This window comes from Mus musculus, chromosome 4, assembly GCF_000001635.26.
Source record: "Mus musculus strain C57BL/6J chromosome 4, GRCm38.p6 C57BL/6J".
NCBI classification, from domain to species: Eukaryota; Metazoa; Chordata; class Mammalia; order Rodentia; family Muridae; genus Mus; species Mus musculus.
Window position 1 is genome coordinate 155,624,756 of NC_000070.6, and position 25,582 is coordinate 155,650,337.

The 25,582-nt window shown below is 44.3% G+C and overlaps 1 protein-coding gene across 17 annotated transcripts; it reads left to right on the forward strand.

Annotated features, from left to right (window-relative positions):
• Positions 1–85: 85 nt before the first annotated feature.
• Positions 86–25,180, forward strand: Cdk11b (cyclin-dependent kinase 11B). Of its 17 annotated transcripts, none has more exons than NM_001355569.1 (22): positions 99–186; positions 430–584; positions 776–1,018; positions 2,019–2,134; positions 3,941–4,068; positions 5,439–5,577; positions 9,334–9,470; positions 13,765–13,887; positions 14,129–14,236; positions 14,839–14,934; positions 15,022–15,186; positions 15,992–16,057; positions 16,760–16,935; positions 17,730–17,820; positions 22,728–22,849; positions 23,107–23,212; positions 23,528–23,649; positions 23,731–23,838; positions 23,962–24,078; positions 24,257–24,405; positions 24,667–24,856; positions 24,937–25,180. In NM_001355569.1, exons 12-22 carry the CDS (start codon positions 16,012–16,014, stop codon positions 25,027–25,029), a joined length of 1,320 nt encoding a protein of 439 aa, NP_001342498.1. In that variant the 5' UTR covers positions 99–186; positions 430–584; positions 776–1,018; positions 2,019–2,134; positions 3,941–4,068; positions 5,439–5,577; positions 9,334–9,470; positions 13,765–13,887; positions 14,129–14,236; positions 14,839–14,934; positions 15,022–15,186; positions 15,992–16,011; the 3' UTR covers positions 25,030–25,180. The 17 variants fall into 17 exon arrangements, 15 of the variants coding, with proteins under 15 accessions (XP_030108998.1, XP_030108997.1, XP_006538574.1 ...); XM_030253133.1 differs by lacking the exon at positions 14,129–14,236 and having other exon boundaries at positions 100–186; positions 776–899; positions 972–1,018; XM_030253132.1 differs by lacking the exon at positions 14,129–14,236 and having other exon boundaries at positions 94–186; positions 776–899.
• Positions 25,181–25,582: the final 402 nt, after the last annotated feature.

Consider the following 25,582-nt stretch of genomic DNA (forward strand, 5'->3'; position numbering starts at 1 on the left):
ACACTTCCGGTGCGCGCAAGGTACTGTGGGGCGGCCAAAAAAAGTCGAGCGCACACGCGGTTCGTCGTCGTCGTCGTACGTCATCATCACGCTTCCGCGGAGGAAGTGACGACAATCCTGGCGCGCGCCGGGCGCTGTTCCTTCCCAGACTCCAGGACCGGCTGCGGCGGCTGTAGCGGCGCAGGGGTGAGTAGCGGCGCGGGGGTTCGGAGCAGGGTTTACGGCGCCCCTGAAGAATCGCGGCTGGCGACACGCTGCTGCCGCGGAGCAGTCTCGCTCCACACGGAGCTGAGGGCGGTGGAGGCGGCAGGCCTGGCGGCCCCCGGAGCCGGCCCTTGCCTCAGGTTTGCGTGACTGAACCCTCAGAAGTGGGACCCCGCCCCGGAGTCCCGCGCTTGACAGTGCACCTTGATCTTACCTGTCACCCAGGCCTCCCCGCGTCCTGGAGCTTTCTCATACAACCTTTTGACACCTAAGGCAGAGTGTGTTGAGTGCGAGGCACTGAAATGACCTGGATGGTCTTTCATCCTAGAACAGTACCGTTACGTGGATGATGATGGTTGCGTTTTACGGAAAACACTGAGGTAAACTAAGTTACCCAAAACCTTACAGGAATGACAGAAACGACAGTGTATTCAGGCAGAATCCTTCCGACCTACCGGGACTTACTCTGAAACACTAACGATTAGACTTAAGTGTTCGGAAAAGACAGACCGACAGACCGACCGTAGCTTTCTGTGTCCCGAGGTTGCTTGAATTGTTTTTCTTTTTGCAGTGTTTTAACTCAAATGGGTGATGAAAAGGACTCTTGGAAAGTGAAAACGTTAGATGAAATTCTCCAGGAAAAGAAACGAAGGAAAGAACAAGAGGAGAAAGCAGAGATAAAACGCTTAAAAAATGTAAGCTATGTTTTTTAAGTAAGTGGTTTTCTTAAAGAAGATTTAATTTCTTTGCCCTCATTTTTCCATTAGAACAACGCTTCTTCGGTGAAGTTCTTTTGTACTTCCAAATGTCACAGGTGAGCCCAAAATCTATTCTAAAATTAACAAAAACATTCATATACTCAGTTGACGTTGAAGATAGATTAATAACACACTGAAGCTGTATCGAAATGAGAATATCTCGTTACAAAATAAAATATTCTGAACCTAGAATCATTACTGCCACCAGACTAATTTTTCTCATTTCATTATTAGTATATTCATAATACCATTTACCAAGCATTTTTAATAAAGTGGGAACTTTCCTTGCAATTAAAATGAGTGCTTTGTAATTACCTTGCTTTGGATGATGATATATTTAGAGTCCTTAGGTGACTGGATAAGAAACATTGATATAAGTGCTTCTTATTGTCAATATATGTATGATGTATTTCGTGTGTAAAAATCCAACTAAAGTCTTAGTTTTGGCTCAGAAAAACTAACGTTCATATAGTCTTATGACCCTTATCATGTACAATGTTTTAAATTTTCTGTTCTCAGGTTTCAGGTTACCAAAAAAAAAAAAAGTGATTTTAATTACATGAGTTTTGAACAAAATTAATATTTGAAGTTTCTATTCAAAAAATGTATATTTAGAGTTGGTTAGCAAACTTCAATTATCCTTAAAGATATTTAACCTGTACAACCTTTAATCCTAACACTCAAGAACTCAGGAGGCTGAGGCAGGCAGATCTATTGAGTTCAAAGCCAGCCAGTGCAATGTATATTTTATGTATATGTATAATTATATATATGTGCATTTGTATGTATGTGTGCATATATGTGTATATATGCATATATATATACACACATATACTTCCTATATATGTGTGTGTCTGTGCATATATATAGTGAGCTACGTATGGTGATGTACAGTGATGTACAGTGATGTAACCTCAGCATTTTGAAGACGGAGGCAGGTTTCTAGCTCAAAAACCGTCTTGAGCTACATAACAAGTTATTTTTCAAAGATAGACAAAGAAGAAAGGTGATTGATAAGGAAAATGACTCAATGCTTCATTTTCCTTTGCTTCTTAGTCTGATGACCGCGATTCCAAAAGGGATTCCCTTGAGGAGGGGGAGCTGAGAGATCACCGAATGGAGATCACAATCAGGAACTCACCATATAGAAGAGAGGATTCTATGGAAGACAGGTGAGAGAACTTAAGCTGTTGTCATATTTAGCCTGTAGCTCATGGGCCACATGGGCCCTAGGTTAGCTATGAATGCATCCCAATACAGAATTGTGAACTACTTAAAACATGCGTTTTGTTTTTGCAGTTTTATTGGTTGGTGGGTGGAGTTAGTGTTGGGGTGGGGGTGTACGTGGGTGTTACTTTATCCACAGGAATCAAAAGGTCCCCAAAGCTGGAGTAAAAGGTTGTTGTGAGATGCCCAGTATGGGTCCTGGGAACTGACCTTGGGTCTTTTTCAAGAACAACAAGTGTTCCTAACTATTTAGCCTTTTCTCTGGTCCCCTAGCCTGCCTTTTGTCGGTATTACTAGGGAAAGGTTTGAAGGCTTAGTGTTTAAGAGCACTTGTTGTTTTTATACCCTGTATTGCAAGTCTACAGGTTTGATTCCAGCAGCCAATGGTCATGGTGACTTACAACCATCTGTAAGTCCAATTCCAGAAAATCTGATTCGCCCTTTGACCTCCATGGGCACATGTAATATATATGCAGGAAAACATTCATACACATAAATGAATTTATTAAAAAGATAAATTTTTGTATGTTTGGGTTTTTTTTGTTTATTTGAGACAGTGTCTCTATATAGTCCTACCTGTCCTGGAGCTCACTATATAAATCCTTTATCTCAGAAACCCACTTGCCTCTGCCTCAAAAGTGCTGGGATTTAAAGGTGTGTGCCACCATGGCTGGCTATTTAAAGTTTGTATTTTGTCCTGACGTTTGTCTCACATGTGAGATGGCTTTTGTGTGGAGTCAGCTATTATGAAGTCCAAATAAGCATGTATTCCTTTCTTTGTAATATCTTCAATCAAACCAGCACCATTTAGTTAGTATATTTAAATCGCTATCCTGTATTGCAAGTCTACAGTTTTCAGAGTAACCCAAGGTTGAGTTTGGAGGGGCCACTGTCAGCAGCATCGATGTCTGATGGTCCTTTCACGGTGGTGAGGTCATTTGTTCTCTCCTCCCATCCTGTAAGACAACTGAGGGAAGTCCTTTTTTTTTTTTTAAAGGTTTATTTACTTATTATATGTAAGTACACTGTAGCTGTCTTCAGACACACCAGAAGAGGGAGTCAGATCTCGTTAGGGATGGTTGTAAGCCACCATGTGGTTGCTGGGATTTGAACTCAGGACCTTCGGAAGAGCAGTCGGGTGCTCTTACCTGCTGAGCCATCTCACCAACTCCGAGGGAAATCCTTCTAAGAAACTCAGAGTGTAAAGTCTTCCAGGGTCTTGTGTTAAAGAATTAGTTGAAGGTTCTGCTAAGTGACTTTTTTTTTTTTAAAGATTTATTTATTTATTATATGTAAGTACACTGTAGCTGTCTTCAGACACTCCAGAAGAGGGTGTCAGATCTTGTTGCGGATGGTTGTGAGCCACCATGTGGTTGCTGGGATTTGAACTCAGGGCCTTCGGAAGAGCAGTCGGGTGCTCTTACCCACTGAGCCATCTCACCAGCCCTAAGTGACCTTTTTTATTTGTTAAAGTTAATAAAATTACTGGACTTTAGCAGCCTTATCGAGGTATAAATAACTAAATGAATTGTATATGATGTGTGCTTTGACATATTTTACCTTGGCCATGAAACCATCACCACAATCAAGGAAATGGATAAATGAGCACGCCCCTCTCTGTAGAAAGGCGGCACATTCGTACTACAGGCCACACTGATTTCTCACAGTTCTTTGTGTTGGGAATGATGCTCTTGTCTGAGTAGATGCTGGCACTCTGCTCTTGCTCTCACGGTGCTGCTCATCTCTTTCAGAGGAGAGGAGGATGATTCTCTGGCCATCAAACCACCCCAGCAAATGTCTCGGAAAGAAAAGGCTCATCACAGAAAAGACGAGAAAAGAAAAGAGAAACGTCGACATCGTAGCCATTCAGCAGAGGGAGGTATGGAAGGCTTGGCCTTTTCTGTGGTTGTCACAGCTGTTTGCATCCTCTCCCATGTTCTGCTTTCTTCAGTTGGGTCTAAAAGCGAGCATGAGTGGAATTTTAGCCAAAAGCATAAACTCATAGTCGACTTTTTGGAATAACTGTTTGCTTTTCTTTCTGGTTTGTGTGTTTTACATCATTTGTCTACATGCACAGTTGCTGTCATTTGATACATATAGGTGAAAACAACAAAAAGGAAAAAAAGAAAAAAAATAGGTGTGGGGGTCAACTTGGGAGGTTTGGTCTTGTGCCACTGCAAAGAGGTTCTGATTTTGTTTTTCGAGGTGTTTGGTTGGTTGATTGTTTTTTGTGTTTTTGTTGTTGTTGTTGTTGTTGTTGTTTTTGGTTTTTTTTTTTCGAGACAGGGTTTCTCTGTGTAGCCTTGGCTGTTTGGGAACTCACTCTGTAGACCAGGCTGGCCTCGAACTTAGAAATCCGCCTACCTCTGCCTCCCAAGTTCTGGGATTAAAAGCGTGCGTCACCACCACCAGGCTGGTTGATTGGTTTTTTAAATAACATTTATTAAAAGCAAAATCTTGCTAGGTAGCCCCATCTGTCCTCCAGCACCCAAGATTTTTTTCCATCAGCTTGCTTACTACTGCATACCCAGCTTCTAAAGGGTTCTCAGAAATCTATTTAAATATTACTGTAAGTGTAATTGCTAATGTGGTTTTATAATAGTGTAGAAATCTGTTTAAAAGGAATGGTTTTGTTCTGTATTGTGTATGAATAATGATTCGTTTTAAAGTTCTGAAAATAGTATATCACGACATAACATTAAGGAAAAATTAATGAAAATTGGGGCTGGGGAGACAGCTCAGTGGCTGAGGGTGTGTACTGCACTTGTAGAGGATCTGGGTTTGGTTCTTAGTACTCACATCAGACGTCCTTCCACTGCCAAGAGCTTCTGCATGCACGCAGTGCACTCAGACTCATTTATGCAAGCACCTATGTATGCCATTTGTAGATGAGTCAGGTGAGGACGTCAGATCTCTTGGAGCTGAAGTTACAGGTGGTTGTGAGTGTGTCTAGAACCAAACATGGGTCATGTGGAAGAACAGCAAGCACTCTTTTTTTTTTTTTTTTTTTTTTTTTAAAGTTTGTTTGTTTTTTTTTTTTTTTTTTTTCTTTTTTCCGGAGCTGAGGACCGAACCCAGGGCCTTGGGCTTGCTAGGCAAGCACTTTACCACTGAGCTAAATCCCCAACCCCACAGCAAGCACTCTTAACTGAAGATTCATCTCTAGTCCCATTCTTTCTTTCCTGATTTAGTATTCAAGTTAAGTTTTCAAAAACCAGGTCTGTTTACATGATGCTCGTGTCTCACTAGGGAAACATGCCAGAGTGAAAGAGAAAGAAAGGGAGCACGAACGCCGGAAACGCCACCGAGAAGAACAAGATAAAGCTCGAAGGGAGTGGGAAAGACAGAAGAGGAGGGAAATGGCGAGAGAACATTCCAGAAGAGAGAGGTGAGACCTGCTCCTTAGCGACCTTTAATAAGTAACTTTGGTCACTGAGATTTAGCTTAGTGGTCAGATGGGGAAGGATGTTACAGCTGAGCTTCTGCACGAGTGACTTTGTTCTTTGCTGCAACAAAGCACTTTGCACAAGCAAGGAAGGAAGGAAGGAAGTTGATTGGCTCATGGTGTGAGGGTACCGTCCATCATAGCAGAGTGGCAGGAATGTTAGGCAGATAGTTATATTAAATCTGCAATCGGGACATAGACTAATCAATGTTGATAGTTAATTTTATTTCTCCTCCTTACTTATTCTGACCCAGGTCCATTGATTTGGCAGTACCCACATTAAAGGTGGATCCTCTAACCTCAAAATAGTCTAGAAATTCCATTATTGTACCCAGAGATTTGTCTGATCCTGACCCTGACTCTGACCCTATTAACTGACACAAGTTACCAGACAGTCATTCAGGCATTGAGGATGAAGAATTGAGCCAGATGTGGAGTTGGAGAGGGAGGCACAGTGGTAAGACGTATTTTTTTTTAATAACTTTGACCCTGTGGCACTGGGGAGTGAGGCGGGTTCTGTCTTGTAAGAACACAGAGTCCCACGCCTTCTCAGTGGTGGGTATTTTTAAGCTGTGGTACAGTAAGGTGAATGCTGGGTATGTGCACACCTTTAATCCCAATACTAAAGAGGCAGAGTCAGGCAGACCTCTTTGAATTTGAGGCCAGCCTGGTCTACATAACAAATTCTGAGCCTGTCAGGGCCACAAAGTGAGATGTTGTCTTTTAAAAAAAGAAAAAGGAAAAAGAAAGATAGTACCATCCTAGAGGAAGTCGCTCAAGTTCCTGGTCTGAGTCCTGTCGCAGTCGGGGCTTAGTAGGGGTCGGTGCGGATGCTTCGCTTTAATTTTCTTTCCTGTTATAATAAAATACTCTGACTAGGCAACCTAAGGGAGAAAGGGCTGACTTGTTCTGTAGTTTCAAGTTAGCAATCCTTATTGCAGGGCAGTTAGTGCCTGGAGATTGAATCAGCTAGACATAGCACATCCACAGTCAAGAACTGAGAGGTAATAATAATGTGCTTGCTCATTAGTGCTCAGCTCACTTTCTCTACTCTTAAAGATCCTTTTAAAAAGGTTTTTTTTTTTTTTTTAGTTATGTGCATATACATGCTTGTGTCTGTGAGTGCAGGTGGCCTGAGGGGTCAGAGCGGTCGTATCCTTTAGTGCTGGACTTAAGGTGCCTGATGTGGATGCAAACTCTACAAAAGGAGTGGGTATTCTAACCACTGAGCCTCACTTCCTCCACCCTTTGATGTACTTGGCAGGCAATCTGAGGCCTACAGGGGCCGGATATAAACTCATAGTGTGTGGAACACCTTTGCCCACTTTTCCCTTTCTAGAGACTGAGGGTGTCTTGTCCAGTGAGGGGAGCTTGGGATAGAAGTGGAGCTTGGTAGGTGAAGTTTGAGAGTCTGTGTAGATTTTTATAAGGTAAACCAGAAGAAAAAAAACATGTAGACAGATTTCTAGATAAGACTAAGCAAAAACTACCTGTCTTCTCCCCCAAACTAGCTGTAAAGCTGGCTGTAATTGAGAAAAGCCACCATGTCTGTGCTTTGGAGACTCACTAGAGCACAGACTGAGCACTGAGGGTGGGAGCAGTAGACAGTGACCTGCCGGAGGAGCAGAAGTTCAAAGCTATCCTTGGCAATGTAGTGTGAGTTTGAAGCCAGCCTCGGATGCACGAGACCCTGCTTCAAAAGGCAGAGGCGGTGACAGTGCTGGAGAGATGGATCAGCAGTTAAGATGCTGTCTTGCAGAAGACCAGGGTTCAATTCCCAGCTCCCACATGGTGGCTCACAACTGCCTTTAACTATAGTGCCAGGGGATCTAATATCCTCTCTGATCTCCACAGGCACCAGTCACGTATGTGGCACACATATATGTGTACACAACAATTGTACACATAAAACTAACTTAAAAGGAGATCACATCAATTGCACAGGTGAACTGACATGTCCAGGGAACTTGCTTGGAGAGTTCTAAAACGTGCACACTATACTTAATAGAGTAGCAGGAATTATCCTATTTGGAGTAGAGGAAGAGAAAGAAGAGTCTCAGTGGCCTGTGTGGGAGCAGCTTCCATGGTATCACATGTACATTCTGTAACAGGAGTCCTAGGCACAGAGAAAAGCAGAAGGGTAAACTCCTTTTTTTTCTTTTTTTTTTTTAATGACACAGGGTTTCTCTGTGTAGCCCTGGCTGTCCTGGGACTTGCTCTGTAGACCAGGCTGGCCTTGAACTCAGAAATCCGCCTGCCTCTGCCTCCCAAGTGCTGGGATTAAAGGCGTGCGCCACCACGCCCGGCTGGTAAATTCCTAACTAGTGGCTGAGCACTTCCCAGATTTGCTTTCAAGTCCAGATATCCATATCCAGATAACTCAATAATCCCCAAGCAGGGTGAACAGAGTTGCCAGGGAGAACTGCTCTTCCTGTCAGGATGGTGGCAGCATGGCTAGCATGTGTTAACCCTATATCATTTAGCAAAAATCTCAGCTGGGAATTCTGTGTCTGGCACACCTTTTCTACAAAAGTGAAAGGAAAATAAAGACATTTTGTGGTAAAGACTGGTGGACGTCATAGTTTACAACTCTATGGAAATAGAAAGGAAGACCTTCAGAATAAATCTCAGGCTGGAAATGGTGAATGTACACATCAATGGTAAAGCAGGTGGATCTTTATGAGTTTGAGACTAGCCTCCTTTACATGAGTTCCAGGCCAGCCTCAGCTACATTGTAAGACCCTGTCTCGACCTCCCATTTCCCCCAATAAATAGTAAACATAGCTAGACCTTGTAGTGTGTCCTTGTAGTCCCAGCTTTTAGGAGCTTAGGCAGAAAGATGATGAAAAGTTTACGGCCAGTCCAGGAGACAGTAAAACCACAACAAACAAAAAGTTAAAATAAAATATCACAAGTTTAAATAATGTATCTGGTGTTTATATTTAAAATCAAAGAATAATTAAAATATAAAACTCTAGAAACAGAACCTTTAACTAGGCATAGGAATATGAAAACTGATGACTTTAACCACTTAAGCATGTTTTAGTGCCTTGTTTTCTGATACTTTGTTTTCAAGTAGCTAGCTCCTCCACTCTCCCCATCTTGTTCAAGCTTACATTGTCTCAAGCTGGGGCAGGATGTGGCTCAGGTTCCATTGGCCCAGACTCCAGTGAAGGAATGTCAGGCCCCAGGTCTTGGGGCCATGGCTCCCTCCTCACTTTCCCAGGAGGCCTCTCTACCTCCTTTGTAGTAGCTTTTATTTGTGTACTCCTGATGGACTGGATCTAACCTGGATTCTCATGTATAAGTGGGGACCTACATGCTGTGTTTTCCTAGAATTGTTAGTAGAAGCCAGAGATGATATATGCTTTCCACACCTAAGAAGCCACTTGTGGGTTTACAGTGTACAAATACACTACATGAGTTGAGCAGAAAACAAATAACCTGGTCTAAGAGACTTCTGTCAGCCAGTGGTGGCCATGCCTTTAATTGCAGCACTCAGGAGGCAGAGGCAGGCAGATCTCTGGGTTTGTGGCCAGCCTTGTCTACAGAGCAATTTCCAGGACAGCCAGGACCACACAGAGAAACCCTGTCTCACCTCCCAGCCCCCACCCTCCCCACCAAAACCAAACCAAACCAAACCAGAAAAGAAGGAACTCCTGTGGGTAGGACTGTGACGGCCTGCTGTGCTTCTTCCAGGGACCGCCTGGAGCAGTTAGAAAGGAAGAGGGAGCGGGAGCGCAAGCTGAGGGAGCAGCAGAAGGAGCAGCGGGAGCAGAAGGAGCGGGAACGGAGGGCAGAGGAGCGCCGCAAAGAGAGAGAAGCGCGTAGGGAAGGTACGAGGGAGGGACTGTCCTTTCTCTATGGGACCTTTCTTTGGGCTACTTTGAGGGTATTGACTGGTGTGGCACAGATTTTACACACATGACTCACCCTCCCAGAGAGCCTGTGATGTGACAGCCACGCCTGGGCTCTGGGAAAGATACCCTGACGGGAGGCAGAAACAGGCGGGTAGTTCTTGGCTTCTGTGCTTGCTTTACTGAACTCTTACCTCTTCCCTCCTTTTAAATTTTATGGCAATATATGTACATTATCCATTTTACCCTTTTTAGAAAGACTCATTTTTCATTCTGTGTTTTCTGAGTGTTTTGCCTCCATGTATGTCTGTGACGTGTGTATGCTTAGAGGTATGGAAAGGACATCATGTAAGTGTCAGAACGACTTTCCTTTTGAAGGCTGGCTGATTGGATGGCTTACTTTTGTCATTATAGATTATCTCCTGCAGACATTTTGTCCCTTATTTTTGCTTTATTGTCATTCTTTGTATTACTTAAATATTTCCTCTCTGTGTTTTAATTTTATTTATTTCTATTTTATGTGTATGAGTGTTTTATTTGCATAGACTTCTGTGCAGCACATGTAGGCCTGGTACCCGAGGAGGTGGTGGTGAGCCTCCATGTGGTACTGGGAATTGAATCATTTGCAAGAACAAGTGCTCTTAACCACTGAGCCAACTCTCTGGCTCATTCTTTTTTTAAGCCAAATATTTGAATTCATTTTTCATTTTCTTATGCATTTATTCTATATCTATCTATCTATCTCTCTCTATATATATCTGGTTTTTGTTTGTATGGTTACAAATGGGACATGTGCAACATTCTAAAGTTGTGACAGATTTAAATTGATACTAGTTTAGTTTCACTTTAGTAACTTACAAATTCTGTTGCTTTTATCCCTCTGAAGCCATTTTAAGTTGGACCTGTCATAAAAATGCATCTTTGTATGTTGTATATTTAAACTTAGTACCCTGAAAAATACATTAGCGTAACAGAGTTACAAACAGGTGGGGGTTTTTTGTTTTGTTTTGTTTTGAAGATTTATTTATTTATTTTATGTGAGTACACTGTTGCTGTCTTCAGACACACCAGAAGAGGGCATCGGATCCCACTACTACAGATGCTTGTGAGCCATCATGTGGCTGCTGGGAATTGAACTCAGGACCTCTGGAAGAGCAGTCAGTGCTCTTAACTGCTGAGCCATCTCTCCAACCCTACCAGTAGTTGTTACCTCACACTAGAGAGCAGTTGCGTTGTACTGTGTCTCCTGTGTTTGAGTTGATCATTCTTGGACAATGTTGAACAGAATGAATGAATGTTAATATTCATGTCTTGTGGAAAATGTGAGTTTCAGCAGTTACCTTCTTTAGGTGTGTTCTCTGTTGCTCTCTAATCCTATTGGACTCAGTAATCTCAGGCCAGGCTATGGGTGTCCCAAAGGTCTTCTCTGCTCTCGTGATTGTTCTACAGTGGGTTTGCTTCCTGTCTCTTAGGTTCCATAGTTTTCATGAACATGGCTCTCAGTTCATTGAGTCTGTCTTCTGCCTACTCAGACCTGCTGTGGGATCTCTATAGAGGGTAAAGAATTTCCCTCTTTCCCCTTTTAGAAGGCCTATCTTTTTTTTTCCTCCTCCTCCTCCTCCTCTTCCTCCTCCTCCTCCTCCTCTTCCTTTCCTTTACTTTAGTCCAGATTGCCTAGAACTCAGTGGTGTCCCTGTGCAGCACTGAACTCTCAACACTCATTCTTCCTCAGGCTGCAGTGACCTGGGATTGTGGCATACCAGCTGGGTTTCCTGTTTGTTTATTGGCTTTTTCATGTTCATGGCATCAATTTCCTTGATTTTTTGCCCCATTTTTAGTTCTTTGAGCATTTTTAGTTGTCTTAAGGTCTTGTGGGGTTTTTTGTTTCTGTGAAGGTGTTTTCAGAGAAAGCAGTGATATATGGAGCCCTGCTTATAGCACTGGTGGAGTAGGACAACACCTTCAGTCTTGCTTTGCCTTCATAGCTTAGTGGGCAGGGCTCTGTGGACTAATTGAGGGCCAGGTTCCAGAGTCCAGTTTCCTCCTGTGACTCAGACTGTGGCAGGTAGGACACACTGAGCCAATCCTGGGCAGTCAGGATGGCAGCACATGCTTTGGACTCCATTAGCCTTCTTCTTATCTCAGGTATGCAGCAGGTAATATGGTATGCCAGAGAGGGCAAGCATGTGGACCATTATACCACTTCATGGACATCAGCCACATAGTTTCCCTGAGGTCAGAGGTAGGCTGGTGACTCTCCCTCTTCCATTTCTCTGAGGCTGTATCTATAGGTCATCTTCAGACTTGTCTTTGTTGGCATGTCCCATCACACCTACATTGGAGTGGTTAATTTTTTTCCTCTGACTGGGGCACACATCGCTGTTTCTTTGAATGTCTTGTGGGTATGGGTTTTCTTGTTTTGCTTGTTTGTATTTTGTTTTGTGTTTTGAGGCCAGGTCTATACATAGCCCTGGATGTTCTGCAACTCATTATTTCGACCAGACTTGCTTCCAACTCAGAGAGACCCACCTGCCTCTGCTTCCCAAGGTCTAGGAGTAAAGTTGTTGGAGTTCATTCATTCGTTCGTTGGATTGGTTGGTGTCTTCGTTAGGATTACTGTTGCTCTGGTAAAACACCATGACCAAAGCATCTTGGATAGGAAAGGATTTATTTAGTTTATACTTCCACATCACAATTCAGCGTCAAAGGAAGTTAGGACAGGAATTCAAATAGGCCCGGAAGCTGGAGACAGGAAGTGATACAGAGGCAATGAAGGAGTGCTGCTTTCTGGCTTGCTTCTCATGGCTTGCTCAGTCCGCTTTCTTACAGAATCCCAAGACCACCAGCCCACTACCCACAATGGATTGAGTCCTAATTAAGAAAATGCCCTACAGGCTTGCTTATGGAATAATTTTCTTGTCTTTTTTCTTTCTTTCTTTCTTTTTTAAGATGTATTTATTTGTTTTATGTAAGTACACTGTCACTGTCTTCAGATACACCAGAAGAGGGCATTGGATCCCACTACAGATGGTTGTGAGCCACCATGTGGTTGCTGGAATTGAACTCAGGACGTCTGGAAGAGCAGTTGGTGCTCTTAATCGCTAAACCATCTCTCCAGCCCCCTGGAATAATTTTCTTAATTGAGATTCCTCAAATGACTAGCTTGTGTCAAGTTGATATAAAACTACCCAGCACAGTTGGCTGGTTGTGGCATTTTTCTTGTTGTTTATTTGTTTTATTATTCTTTGTTCTTGTTGGGTTTTTTGTTTTGTTTTGAGACAGAGTCTCTATATGTAACCCTACCTGTCCAAGTACTAACTCACTATGTACATCAATGTGGCCTCCAAGTCACAGAGATAGGCCTGCCTCTGCCTCTCTGCCTCTGCCTCATGTGCTGGGACTAAAGGCATGTGCCACCATGCTGGATCTTGTTTGTTATTTAACTTAAATGTTTGTCATGGCTCTGAGATCAGACCCCTCCTCAGTGCTTGGTGTGACTGTGTTGTGAGTGTCGGTATTATCTGTACTCACAGTTGGCTTGGCACATCCTCTTACACATCAAATCTAAGTCTGCCTTTCCCTGGGACTTGCAGTCATTTTCTAGCTTCCCCTGTGCATACAATTGCTTTAATATCCATGTCCTTAAATATCTAGCTTCTAAAAGAGGAAAAGGAAAAACAGAAGTGGACATAAGTGCCCTATGCCCTCATGTTTTCTCTAAAGGACACCCTCTCCATAGTAGGGTGCAGTCTCAACAGCTTGGGTACTTTGTCCCTTCTAGAACTGCACATAGCATTGAGAGCATAGGTTTTTGATGTTCGGGGACTAGTCCTTGTCTGCAAGCTTCTCTGGAACCTAGAATAACTGATAGCCCTGGAGATGGGATAACTTCTACTATGCTAACAGCTAAATTGACCAGAATTGCCCAGTTATCAAGACTCCCCGGAACTTGACCCTCAACTGATACCAGAATTCCACGCTAATTGGGTAACACAGGCCAAGTTGTTGTTGAAGTGCTGCCTGGCATTTCTCATTCTGCCATCTTCCCAGAATTCTTTCCCACCTTGGCCTCTGTGAACAGAGAAGATCATTTAGAAGGTCCCCTGCTGAGCTGATAGCCTCCAGCTTGGAGCTTTCCCCAAATGTGTTTTGGCTTGTGATGTTGAAGCTGTTGATGCCTTAGGTCTGTATGTAGGGCTGTAGTTCCCGTGGCGTGGAACCATGTTGGGAAAGCTGTTCCCACCAACAACTCTGCTCTGTTTTCTGTGTACAGTCTCTGCACATCACCGTACCATGAGGGAGGAGTACAGTGATAAGGGGAAGGTTGGCCACTGGAGCCGCAGCCCTCTGAGGCCACCAAGAGAGCGCTTTGAGATGGGAGACAACCGGAAGCCAGGTGAGTCCAGACAAGCATGGGCTGTTTTTCCTGAGAGATACCTGAACATGAAATTTTCCTCTTTTTTTTTTGTAATTATGATATATAAAAGTGCCATAATGTAACCTATTACTTTGTATTATATGCTAATCTTAAAAGTTTATTTTTAAAATGTGAGGGGAAAACAAAACAATTCATGAAATTAAAGAGACTTTGCCAAGCAATTTATTTTTAACAATAAAATCATATGTTGGTGAGCCAGGAAGAGGCCTCATCAGGTAAAAGCTCTTGCTGAATGGGATCCACATGACGGAAGGAGAAAACTCCTTGCACAGGTTGTCCTCTGACCTCCACACATGCTCCTAATGAGGTGCGTGCTCACCACTGGTCTTCTTAAAAGTTGTTCTTCCAATTAAAATATGCATGGATGAATTGTTTTCTGTAAACAGTGAACGTGTTAAGCTGCATGTAACTTTTGGATGATTCTGTCTTGTTTATTTAAAAACATGTTCCCACCCTTAGGGATATTGTAGCCTGCCCAGTGTTTGATCCTAAGTACCACAATTTTTATTTAAAAAAAAAAAAAGAGAGCATGATCAAATAGGACAATGATCCCAGTACTCAGGAGGTTGAAGTTTAGTGTCATTTTCTGCTACATAGTAAGCTTCAAGCCAGTCTGGGATATATAAGATGCTGTCTTTTAAAAAAGGACTGGAGAAATGGATCAGTGCTTAAGAGCATTTGTTGCTCTTGCAGAAGACCTAAATTCTGTTCCCAACATTCACATGGCAGCTCACAACTATTTGTAGGGAATCCAATATCCTCTTCTGACCTCAGCAGGCATGAGGTATGTGTCACATACATGCAGGCAAACACTCATCAAATAAACTAAATAAAATAAAATAGTTCTAGAAAAAATCTACAATTTTAAAACATCTCTCCAAACTCATCTTGTATGGTTTATTTTACAAGTAAAAGAAGAGAAGGTGGAAGAGAGAGACTTGTTGTCAGACCTCCAAGACATCAGTGACAGCGAGAGGAAAACCAGCTCAGCTGAGTCTTCATCAGGTATCGCGAGGCCACCTGGCTGAGGCTTTGCTGCTGCCAGAGGAAAGCCAAGACTTACTTTTTAACTGTGATTGTTGTGTTCTGTAGCAGAATCAGGCTCAGGTTCTGAAGAGGAGGAGGAGGAAGAAGAAGAGGAAGAAGAAGAAGAAGGGAGCACCAGTGAAGAATCAGAGGAAGAAGAGGAAGAAGAAGAGGAGGAGGAAGAAGAGGAGACTGGGAGCAACTCTGAGGAGGCCTCTGAACAGTCCGCAGGTGAGCGCTGTAATGGATTGCAGTGATGTAAGAGCAGTGCCTTGGTCAGGGTCTCTATTCCTGCACAAGCATCATGACCAAGAAGCAAGCTGGGGAGGAAAGGGTTTATTCAGCTTACACTTCCACATTGCTGTTCATCACCAAAGGAAGTCAGGACAGGAACTCAAGCAGGTCAGGAAGCAGGAGCTGATGCAGAGGCCATGGAGGGATGTTCTTTACTGGCTTGCTTCCCCTGGCTTGCTCAGCCTGCTCTCTTATAGAACCCAAGACTACCAGCCCAGGGATGGTCCCACCCACAAGGGGCCTTTCCCCCTTGATCACTAATTGAGAAAATGCCTTACAGTTGGATCTCATGGAGGCATTTCCTCAACTGAAGCTCCTTTCTCTGTGGTAACTCCAGCTGTGTCAAGTTGACACAAAACTAGCCAGTACAAGTAGTTTATGTTTACTGTGTAGAGTTTAGGTACTACAGAAAAATAAGTTAACATTGAATGAAAACACATACCTAAATAAACTTGCCTTATTCTGTGAGACTCACATTGACTCCAAAATTGGGGCTGGCAATGTGCTTCAATAGTAAAGTGCTTGCCACCTTCCTAGTGTATGTGAGGCTCTGGGTTCAATCCCTAACACCATTAGGGAAACAAAGAGACACCCTCGACACGAATTGATAGGTAAGAACTTTTGCTGTCTTCCACACCTCTTGCTAACACCTTAGAGGAGCCTAAAGCAGAGTAAACTGGTAGTTCCCAGGCCAGCTCTCCTCTGCACACTGATCTGAGTAGACACCTGTGTTCTTTTGCAGAAGAAGTCAGTGATGAGGAAATGAGTGAAGATGAAGACAGAGAAAACGAGAACCACATCTTGGTTGGTAAGGACCTCTTTGTGGTTCCTCTGTCCCTGTGTAGTGACGCTCTGAGCGAGGTAGTACATGGTCCTCTTAGCACAAACCATCCACGGCGTGTAATAACCCCATAAATTGAAGCTGTTCCTAGAAGCCATAGTGGGGAACTCCTGCCCTGACAGCGCTGAAGATCAGCAGATCTGAGAGACACTGTGACTCCCCGAGGCAAACCATGGCTCACTTTGCAGCTGTGCCCACTGTGGCTGATGTTACTTGGCAGAAAACAGCTTTGTTTAGATGGCACCCTTCACTGTGACGTAGATGCTAAGGGAGCCCATGGTTTTGTGCTCCGAGGAAATGAGGCTGTGTTGAAGAGCAGTTTCTGGAGTCTGATGGCACACAGGCACTCTTATGAGATGGGAGACCTGGCCTGGCCTCAAGTACCTAGCAAAGTTGTGGCCTGGTGGACATGAGTTATGGGCCTACCCACTATATGTGGCATCTGCCCTTATATTTTAGTCCAGTATCTGGTTCTGGCTCTGATTCTGACTCTGCCTAGATCACTCGGGCTCCAGATCTTATTCAAGTACCTGTTTCCCAAGGATAGGCCCTAAGCTGGCTCCTTCCATGGGAAACACGGGGTCTTCCACTTCTGCACAGCCCCATAGCAGGAGGAGGGTGGGTTGTACTTACTTTCTCCTGTTGTATAATTAGATTTAACTTTTAAAGTTCCAGAGTCACGATTTGACCGAGATTCTGGGGACAGTGAAGAAGGGGAGGAAGAAGTTGGTGAAGGGACTCCACAGAGCAGTGCCCCCACCGAAGGAGACTATGTTCCTGACTCTCCAGCACTGTCACCTATTGAGCTAAAACAAGAACTGCCCAAATACCTGCCAGCCCTGCAGGTCAGAATCTTTCCCATTTATCCTGAGGCTGGTACTGTGCATTGACAAATCTACAGGTTAAGTAGGTACAGAACAGAGTCTGCTGTTGGTGCTGATGGCTCTTCTGAGGTGTTGGCATTCTCCGTGCAGTGGACTGGCTAGTCATAGCAGCAGCGTCTCATAACCTTAACCATGGTACGTCCTTATGCCTGCCAGCACTATCAGGCTTGCTCGTACCAAGAGCTGTGTGTCGTTGCTTCTGCCTCCACTTGTTCCCAAGGGATTCAGTATGCGTGTATAGGAATGCAAACTTCTTGTTGTTTAGTAAATTGCCAGTGAGTATGCAACACTGCCCTCAGGATGTAGAAGATGTGGCTGTTCTGGGTGGTACAGCACCTTTCTGAGCTCCTGTCACTTGCCCTCCAGTTAGTACTTCCAGATAGTTGAGTTTGGCCATAGACCACACAAAGTAGTGGGACCCCAGTCCTTGGCGGACTTGGAAGGTTCGCACTATGGGTAGGCAGGCCACGCACGCACGCCCTCTCGGGTGGCATAGTTCACCGGACAAAGGATGCAGTTGTAAAAGAGATACTCTTTACATGCCAACCATTTCACAGGAAAGTGGTAGGTGGTCTTGGATGAAGCAGAGAAAGAATTTAAGTTGATTCTATTTGTACACTCATGTGTATACTCTGCTCTTCTTAGGTCGTCACTTAGGCTAGTCTCCAGTACGACTGCCCTATACAATGTACAGATAAAGCTTGTTAAGCTATCAGATATGGCTGTTGAGCCCTCTTACCCTACTTCCTCCGCAGGGATGCAGGAGTGTAGAGGAGTTTCAGTGTCTGAACAGGATTGAAGAAGGCACCTATGGGGTGGTCTACAGAGCAAAGGACAAGAAAACAGGTAGGTAGTTTACTAAGGGAGTGTCAGGAGCAAGTACTGATCAGCACAAAACTTTGGCCAACCCTGGGACAAAGAGTCATTCCTGAGTGATTCGAGTTTGTTGCTCCTGCACTAGTTAGTACAAGGTCGACCTTGGGACTTCTGACAAGCAGTGAGCCTCCCTTGGTCTTTTTGCAGACCCTAGATGGAATGTTGAGTGTCCTACCCCCAGCAGCTGACCTGTGGTCTCTACCTATGCATTGTCAGCACGTGGTTATTGAATATGGATTCATATTTGCATGGTCCATTGGATCTTTGGAAGCAGCCTTACCCTTTCTTTGGTGCCAGTGAGTTCAGTTCTCAGGCCATGCTATGCCCATATACCTAGCACCAGGTCTTAACTCAGACAACGCCTGCCTGAGCCTCTTGGTGTCTTCAGAACGAGGTTAGCCTGACTAGGATCCTGCTTTTCACGGTGACAGCAGAGGAGAGGTGAGGCTGGGGAATGGCAAAGATGCTTTATAGAACAAATGTTTCCTTTTATTGTTTGCAAGGCTGGGACTCTAAGACACTCAACCACCATGTTAAACTATTTGCTCAGGCTTCTCTTGTTCTTTCCCTTTTTTTTTGTTTTTTTGTTTTTTTGTTCAGGGTCTCACTGTGTATGTAGCCCTGGCTGGTTTGGAACTCCTGATGTAGAACATGAAAGTCTTGAGCTCACAGAGCTCCCTGTCTCCCAAGTGGTGGAATTAGAGGTATATACCACCATGTCTGGCTTGTCTTATTTTTGAGACAAAGTCTCTCTGAGTACTGGAGAGTGGCCTGGAGCTTACTATATTGACCAGGCTGGTTTTGAACTTGCAGTCTTGTTGAGCACTAAGATTAAGGGTATGTGCCAACATACCCAGCCACATTAGAGTTTTCATTCAGTCCATATTTATGTTTTCTTGGGTACTTGTTTTGTTTTGGTTTTTTAACATGATTTTTAAAAAATTATGTAGAAATAGGGAGGAGGGGCTTCATGTGCTCATGAGTACAGATGCCCACAGAAGCCCTAATTGGAGTCTCTAGAGCTATAATTTGCCGAGAGCCTGCCTTGGGCTGGGTCCTCTCTGGAAGTTAGCCAGTTGGGCAGAGCATCAGCAGGGTATAAAGGTTGCTTAGTATTAATAATACTTACTCTTTGATTCTTAGTCATACAAGGGGCAGAAGCCAATGGCTTCAGAGGAATTATAACCTTTTGCTTAATGGCTGAGGGTTAGGTAAATCATTTATTGCAAGCACTTCCTTTTCTGGCCAGGCAACCAGAAGCCCTTCACTTGACAGAGGTTAACTTTTTGTGAACCAGAGAGGAAGGAAAGCAAAAGAATTAAGACCCTTTACACAGGCAAATACGCATCAGTGCACATACATTCATACACTCACTCTCTAGCCGTCTGGGCCAAACCATCTGTTTCAATCAACTCCAGAAGTGTTCATGCACACACACACAGAGACATACACATTTATGCATTTGGATGGATGGGGCAGAGCTCACCAAGCCACACAACATCTATATTTCTTTTTTTTTTTTAAAGATTTATTTATTTATTATATGTAAGTACACTGTAGCTGTCTTCAGCCACTCCAGAAGAGGGCGCCAGATCTTGTTACAGATGGTTGTGAACCACCATGTGGTTGCTGGGATTTGAACTCCGGACCTTTGGGAGAGCAGTTGGGTGCTCCACTGAGCCATCTCACCAGCCCTATATTTCTTTTTTTCTGGCCTTTTTATAGACAAAAGTTCTTTCGAAAATTACCTCATAGATAAAATGTTACACAAAATGGTAGTTACAGGATGTTGAAAGTAAGTTCAAAGCCATGTTTCATTCTATATGTTAATTATAAGTTCAGAGCAAGGTTTCTATGGCCTTACCTTTTTATAGTGCACACCTGTGCCTTCATCCTTGGACCTGAATATTTTTCCTTGAACATAAATTTGCCTCAAGCCTAATTCTCTGTTTAGTGTAATTGTGAAAGCTCATTGTATTTCTTGTTATATGCAGCCTGTACTTACTTTTATGAGGAGTGGGCACGTTGTAGTCTTGATTCTAAGTTTATTACATCTTTCTAACTAAAACCATCTCTTAGCTGGGCGTGGTGGTGCACGCCTTTAATCCTAGCACTTGGGAGGCAGAGGCAGGCGGATTTCTGAGTTCGAGGCTAGCCTGGTCTACAAAATGAGTTCCAAGATAGCCAGGGCTACACAGAGAAACCCTGTCTCGAAAACCCAAAAAAAAAAAAAAAAAAAAAAAAAAAATCTCTTAAAACTTTTTTCCTAACATCAAATCAGGCATTCTGTTATAAAGTCATTAATTCATCTAATTAGTGAAAGTTCATGTTTATGTTGATCTGTAGGAAATCTCAATAGGATGGGCTAATGCCCAGAGAATATTATATTAATTTAATAATGATAGGAAAGGCATATCAGTTGCAAGAAGCAATCCTGAGATGAAGTCTCTTTGGGACCTTGCCTCATAAAGCTCACTCATCGAAGACTATGCAAAAGCACTGGGCCACCTCCAGGAAGGTCACCTGCTAGTCTTAGCCTATCCTAGATGACTCCTGACAGTAATTGTGAGCCATCCAACATAGGTGTGAGAAACAAAACTTAGGCCATCTGGAAGAACAGGCAGTTCTCCATTTATTCTCTGACATGTTTGTGTGTTTGTTTGTTTCTTTCTTTTTTTTCTTTTGTTTTTTTGTTTTTTTTTTCTATTTTTTTCTCTGACAATTTTATACATGCATTCATCTTCCTTTCTTTCTTTCTTTCTTTCTTTCTTTCTTTCTTTCTTTCTTTCTTTCTTTCTGTTTCTGGAGACAGGGTTTCTCTGTGTAGCCCTGGCTGTTCTGGAACTCACTTTGTAGACCAGGCTGGCCTTGAACTCAGAAATCCACCTGTCTTTGCCTCCCAAGTGCTGGGATTAAAGGTGTGCGCCACCAATGCCCAGCTTTTCCTCTTCCAGTTTTATAACTAACATGATTCAGTTAGTGCTGCCAGCATATGCCATCCACTAGATGGGCCCATTCACTGGAGCATGGGGGCGCCTTACCCAGATGCTGTCAACTGCCATTAGCACCTCAGCTAAGGATAGGGTCTCATGAGCCCCTCAACATTCATGTGGCAATGTTGACTAAGTTGATCTTATGTGGGTAGCCACAGCTTCTGTGAATTCATGATTGCAACCACCATGTTGTGTCCAAAATAGAGTATTTTACAGCATCTCCCTCATCCTTCAGCTCTTACATTCTTTCTTCCTCCTCTTCCATGTTTCCTGAACCTTGAGCTGGGGATGATGTAAGTGTCCCATTTAGGACTGAACTCTGAACAGTCGCTTAGCCTGATATCTTTGGTTAGCTACGAGCCTCTGCATAACCACCGTCCACTACAAAAGAAACTTCTCTGACCCTGATGTCCTCTCTGCAGCAGCCTGTGTAGCACTCTTCCCCTTTAGCTATATCCTTGCCAGCATTTGTAGTTGTGCGTCTTCATGACGATGCCATGCTGACTAGGGTGAGGTGGGATCTCAAAGCACTTTTAATTTTCTTGATTGCAGACAATGTTGAACACTTTTTTAAAGTGTTTATTAACCATTTCTACTTTTTAAAAAATGTGTCTGGGTGTTTTCTCTGCATGTAAATCTGTGTACCCTGTGTGTACAGTGCTTAGGCAGGGCAGAAAAGGGTATTGGCTCCCTGAAACTAGAGTTAGACACTTGTGACCTGCCACGTGTTTTCTGGATGAGCGTCATCTCGATGGCCCCTGTATTCTTTTGAGGGTGCTCTTCAGTTCCTGGCCCACTTAGGGATAGGTTGAACCAAACCTGGGTTTCTGCAAGAGCAGTGCTTTTAACTGCTGAGTCATGTCCAAGTCGTGGAAATGCATTGTTTTCCCCACTTATATGTTAATTGTATGTGTATCATGTTTATCCTTTACTATATTAAAATCCCTTGGGGCTGGTGAGATGGCTCAGCGGTTAAGAGCACCGACTACTCTTCCAAAGGTCCTGAGTTCAAATCCCAGCAACGACATGGTGGCTCACAACCATCCGTAACAAAAATCTGATGCCCTCTTCTGGAGTGTCTGAAGACAACTACAGTGTACACACATTAAATAAATAAATAAATCTTTTTTTAAAAAACATCCCTCATGATTTTAACATGAGGGTGTCAAAAAGCTTTTTCTTAGCATCAAGATAACCATATAATTTCTGTTCCTGAGTCCATTTATAGTGTGTGTTTGTGTGTGTGTGTGTGTGTGTGTGTGTGTGTGTGTGTGTGTGTGTGTGTGTGTACACATATATTGAAGCATCCCTGACATTGGAAAAAAAGCCAATTTGATCATGGTTGATTATCATTGATGTGCTACTGGATTCAGTTTGCATTTACATTGTTTTTTGATTTGATTTGTGGTTTGGATTTTTTTGTTTGTTTTGTTTTGTTTTTTATGGTTTTTTGAGACAGAGGTTCTCTGTGTAGCCCTGGCTGTCCTGGAACTCACTCTGTAGACCAGGCTGGCCTCGAACTCAGAAATCCGCCTGCCTCTGCCTCTCAAGTGTTGGGATTAAAGGCGTGTGCCACCACATCCGGCTTGTTTTGTATTTTTGAAACAAGCTCTTTCTGTGTTGCCTTGGCTGTATTAGAACTCTCTATGTAGACCTGGTTGGCCCTGGAATTTACCGTTTAGATCAGGCTGACCTTGAACTCAGAGATCTGCCTACTTCTGTCCCAAATGCTGAGATCAAAGGCATTTGCTGCTACAGCTGACTATTTTGATTTTTTTGAGATATTTTCCCATCCTCTAGCCCAAGCTGGCCTCAAACTCATGGTAAACCTCCTGTCTCAGCTTACATGAAAGACAGGTCCAGCTCACACAATCCTCTTTACAGATGAAATTGTGGCTCTGAAGCGGTTAAAGATGGAGAAGGAGAAGGAAGGCTTCCCAATCACGTCGCTGAGGGAAATCAACACCATCCTCAAGGCCCAGCACCCCAACATCGTCACCGTCAGGGTAAGGCTCGCCCTCCTCGCCTGTGCGCCCTCCGCGCCTGTGTGCCCTGCCTCTGTGGGAGCTCAGCATCCCCTGAAGGGACAAGTAAGAGGGCTCCATGATATCCTAGGGTCAGCTTCCCAAGGTGTCTTAGTAGTTCTTCGCTGCTCACAGCATGCATATCTTCGATTCCAGGTTTTTAAGAACCAGTATTTCCTAGGGTGGGGCTGGAGGTAGAAGCCATGTCCAGAATCCATATTTTGACTGTTGATTCCTAGGAAATTGTTGTGGGAAGTAACATGGACAAGATCTACATTGTGATGAACTACGTGGAACATGACCTCAAGAGCCTAATGGAGACCATGAAGCAGCCCTTCCTGCCAGGTATGGCTGCATGCCTCCCCAGACAACAGTGCTGTCTAGTCATGAGATAAGGCAGGGCATCCCTCCTCTCTGGCATGCTGTGAGGGATCTCTGAGCAAAAGCAGGAATAGTGCCCCAGTGACCCCGTCTGTGTGAGTGGTAGCTCTAGTGAGCTCAGAGCCACCCTGGGCTGGAAGGGTTCCTGGAATGAACTTGCCCCAGAAGTCTAGTTGCTGCTGGGTTACCAAATAACCCTGGGCTCCTGGACCCTTTTGCAGAGATATTAGGAATTCGTAGAGCAAACAGAGCATCTGTGTGATCTCGTCACTTTCGCAGGGGAGGTGAAGACCCTGATGATTCAGCTGCTGAGTGGGGTAAAGCACCTCCATGACAATTGGATCCTACACCGTGACCTGAAGACCTCTAACCTCCTGCTGAGCCATGCTGGCATTCTCAAGGTGAGCCCCTATACTTCCTACCTCGTGTCTGGGAAAGCAGTCCACAGTCTGGTCTTACAGGCCACCCTGTCCTTGTTATAGGTGGGCGACTTTGGGCTGGCTCGGGAGTATGGTTCACCCCTAAAGGCCTACACTCCAGTTGTTGTAACCCTGTGGTATCGTGCCCCAGAACTACTGCTTGGTGCTAAGGTGAGTCTGAAGAGGGGTCTGAGAACCTTCCTTGCCCGATGCCCTATGGAAACCTCATTTGAACCTGTGGCTGACACTGATGTGGGTCTGTATGCTTCTAAACCATTTCTTCTGGATTCTTAGGAATACTCCACAGCTGTGGACATGTGGTCGGTAGGCTGCATATTTGGAGAACTGCTGACACAGAAACCTCTGTTCCCTGGGAAGTCAGATATTGATCAGATTAACAAGATTTTCAAGGTGAATGTTGGGGTGCTCTGTCTGGCTTGGGAATGGCTTGCAGTGTGGATACAGAACTGGGATCAGGATTGGGTGCTCCAGGCACAGTGTGATCCTTTGGTGACCTCTCTGATGAAAGTGACAACACACACATGGCCCCATACAGGGTGTGTCTAATTCAGACATCTCTGTTTTTCAGGACCTGGGTACTCCTAGTGAGAAAATCTGGCCTGGCTATAATGACCTCCCAGCCGTCAAGAAGATGACCTTCAGCGAGTATCCCTATAACAACCTCCGCAAGAGATTTGGGGCTTTGTTATCAGATCAAGGCTTTGATCTCATGAACAAGTAAGTCTGAGGGTTGCACAGTCTGAAGCCACTGGACTCTGGGTTGACTCTCTTAAAGAATGGCCTTGGGCCTGGAAGCCCCAGAATACCAGGTTTTAAGGGATGCTAAGGCTCAATGGATCTCACCTTCCATCTTAGCTTAGCCCCACAAGTGTCCACTAAGAAAGCAAACGGGCTTGCTGCCCTGCTGCCCACAGAAGATACCCACTGTCCCCTGGCTGCACACAGTAGATACCCACTGTCCAATGCCCTTCTCTTTAGGTTCCTGACATACTACCCTGGCAGGAGGATCAACGCAGAAGATGGCCTCAAGCACGAATATTTCCGAGAGACTCCCCTCCCCATCGACCCATCCATGTTCCCCACGTGGCCTGCCAAGAGTGAGCAGCAGAGAGTGAAGCGAGGCACGAGTCCACGGCCTCCTGAGGGCGGCCTGGGCTACAGCCAGCTGGTGAGAGGCATGACTAATAGCGGTTCCCATTTGGGGGTCTGGGTGGGGTCAGTCCTTATGATGGCCACCTTACTTCACAGGGTGATGATGACCTGAAGGAGACGGGCTTCCACCTCACCACCACCAACCAGGGAGCCTCAGCTGCAGGCCCTGGCTTCAGCCTCAAGTTCTGAGGTCGGCTTGATGGACGTGGCCCGACTAGGTGGTGACAGCCAGACCTGCTGATGCTGAATCAGGGCAGCTTGGTTGTTTTTTCCACGTTGTTTGTTTTGGGGCAGGTTGTAAATTTGTAGAATTAAATGAAATTTTCCTTTTGGAGGGAAAGAAGTGTCTAACTTGCCTCGTAAGAAAGGGTGGGTATTCATAGGTGCCAGAGTAGATGCCCAACACACACACACACAGTGCGACCTGGTCTGGAGCAGTGTTGAGTAGTACACTTGCCAGTCTTGGAGGCAGCTTCTCACTGGAGTATGTATCTAAGTAACACTGTCCATACAGACCTTGGTCCTCAGAACCATGTGACAATATGAGGTTATTAGCTGTCCTAGGCAGTAGTAAGCTGTTCTTGGAGGAAGCTCTGGCATGTCCTTTTTTTCAGCATGCTGGCTCCCAGATGAGCCCTGTGAGTGTGCCTGGGTAGGGAACTGCTAGCAGCCTAGACTTGGGTGAGCAGACTGAGATAAGTTTGGGTACAATCTTGCTCAGACATTACACATGCCAAACTCT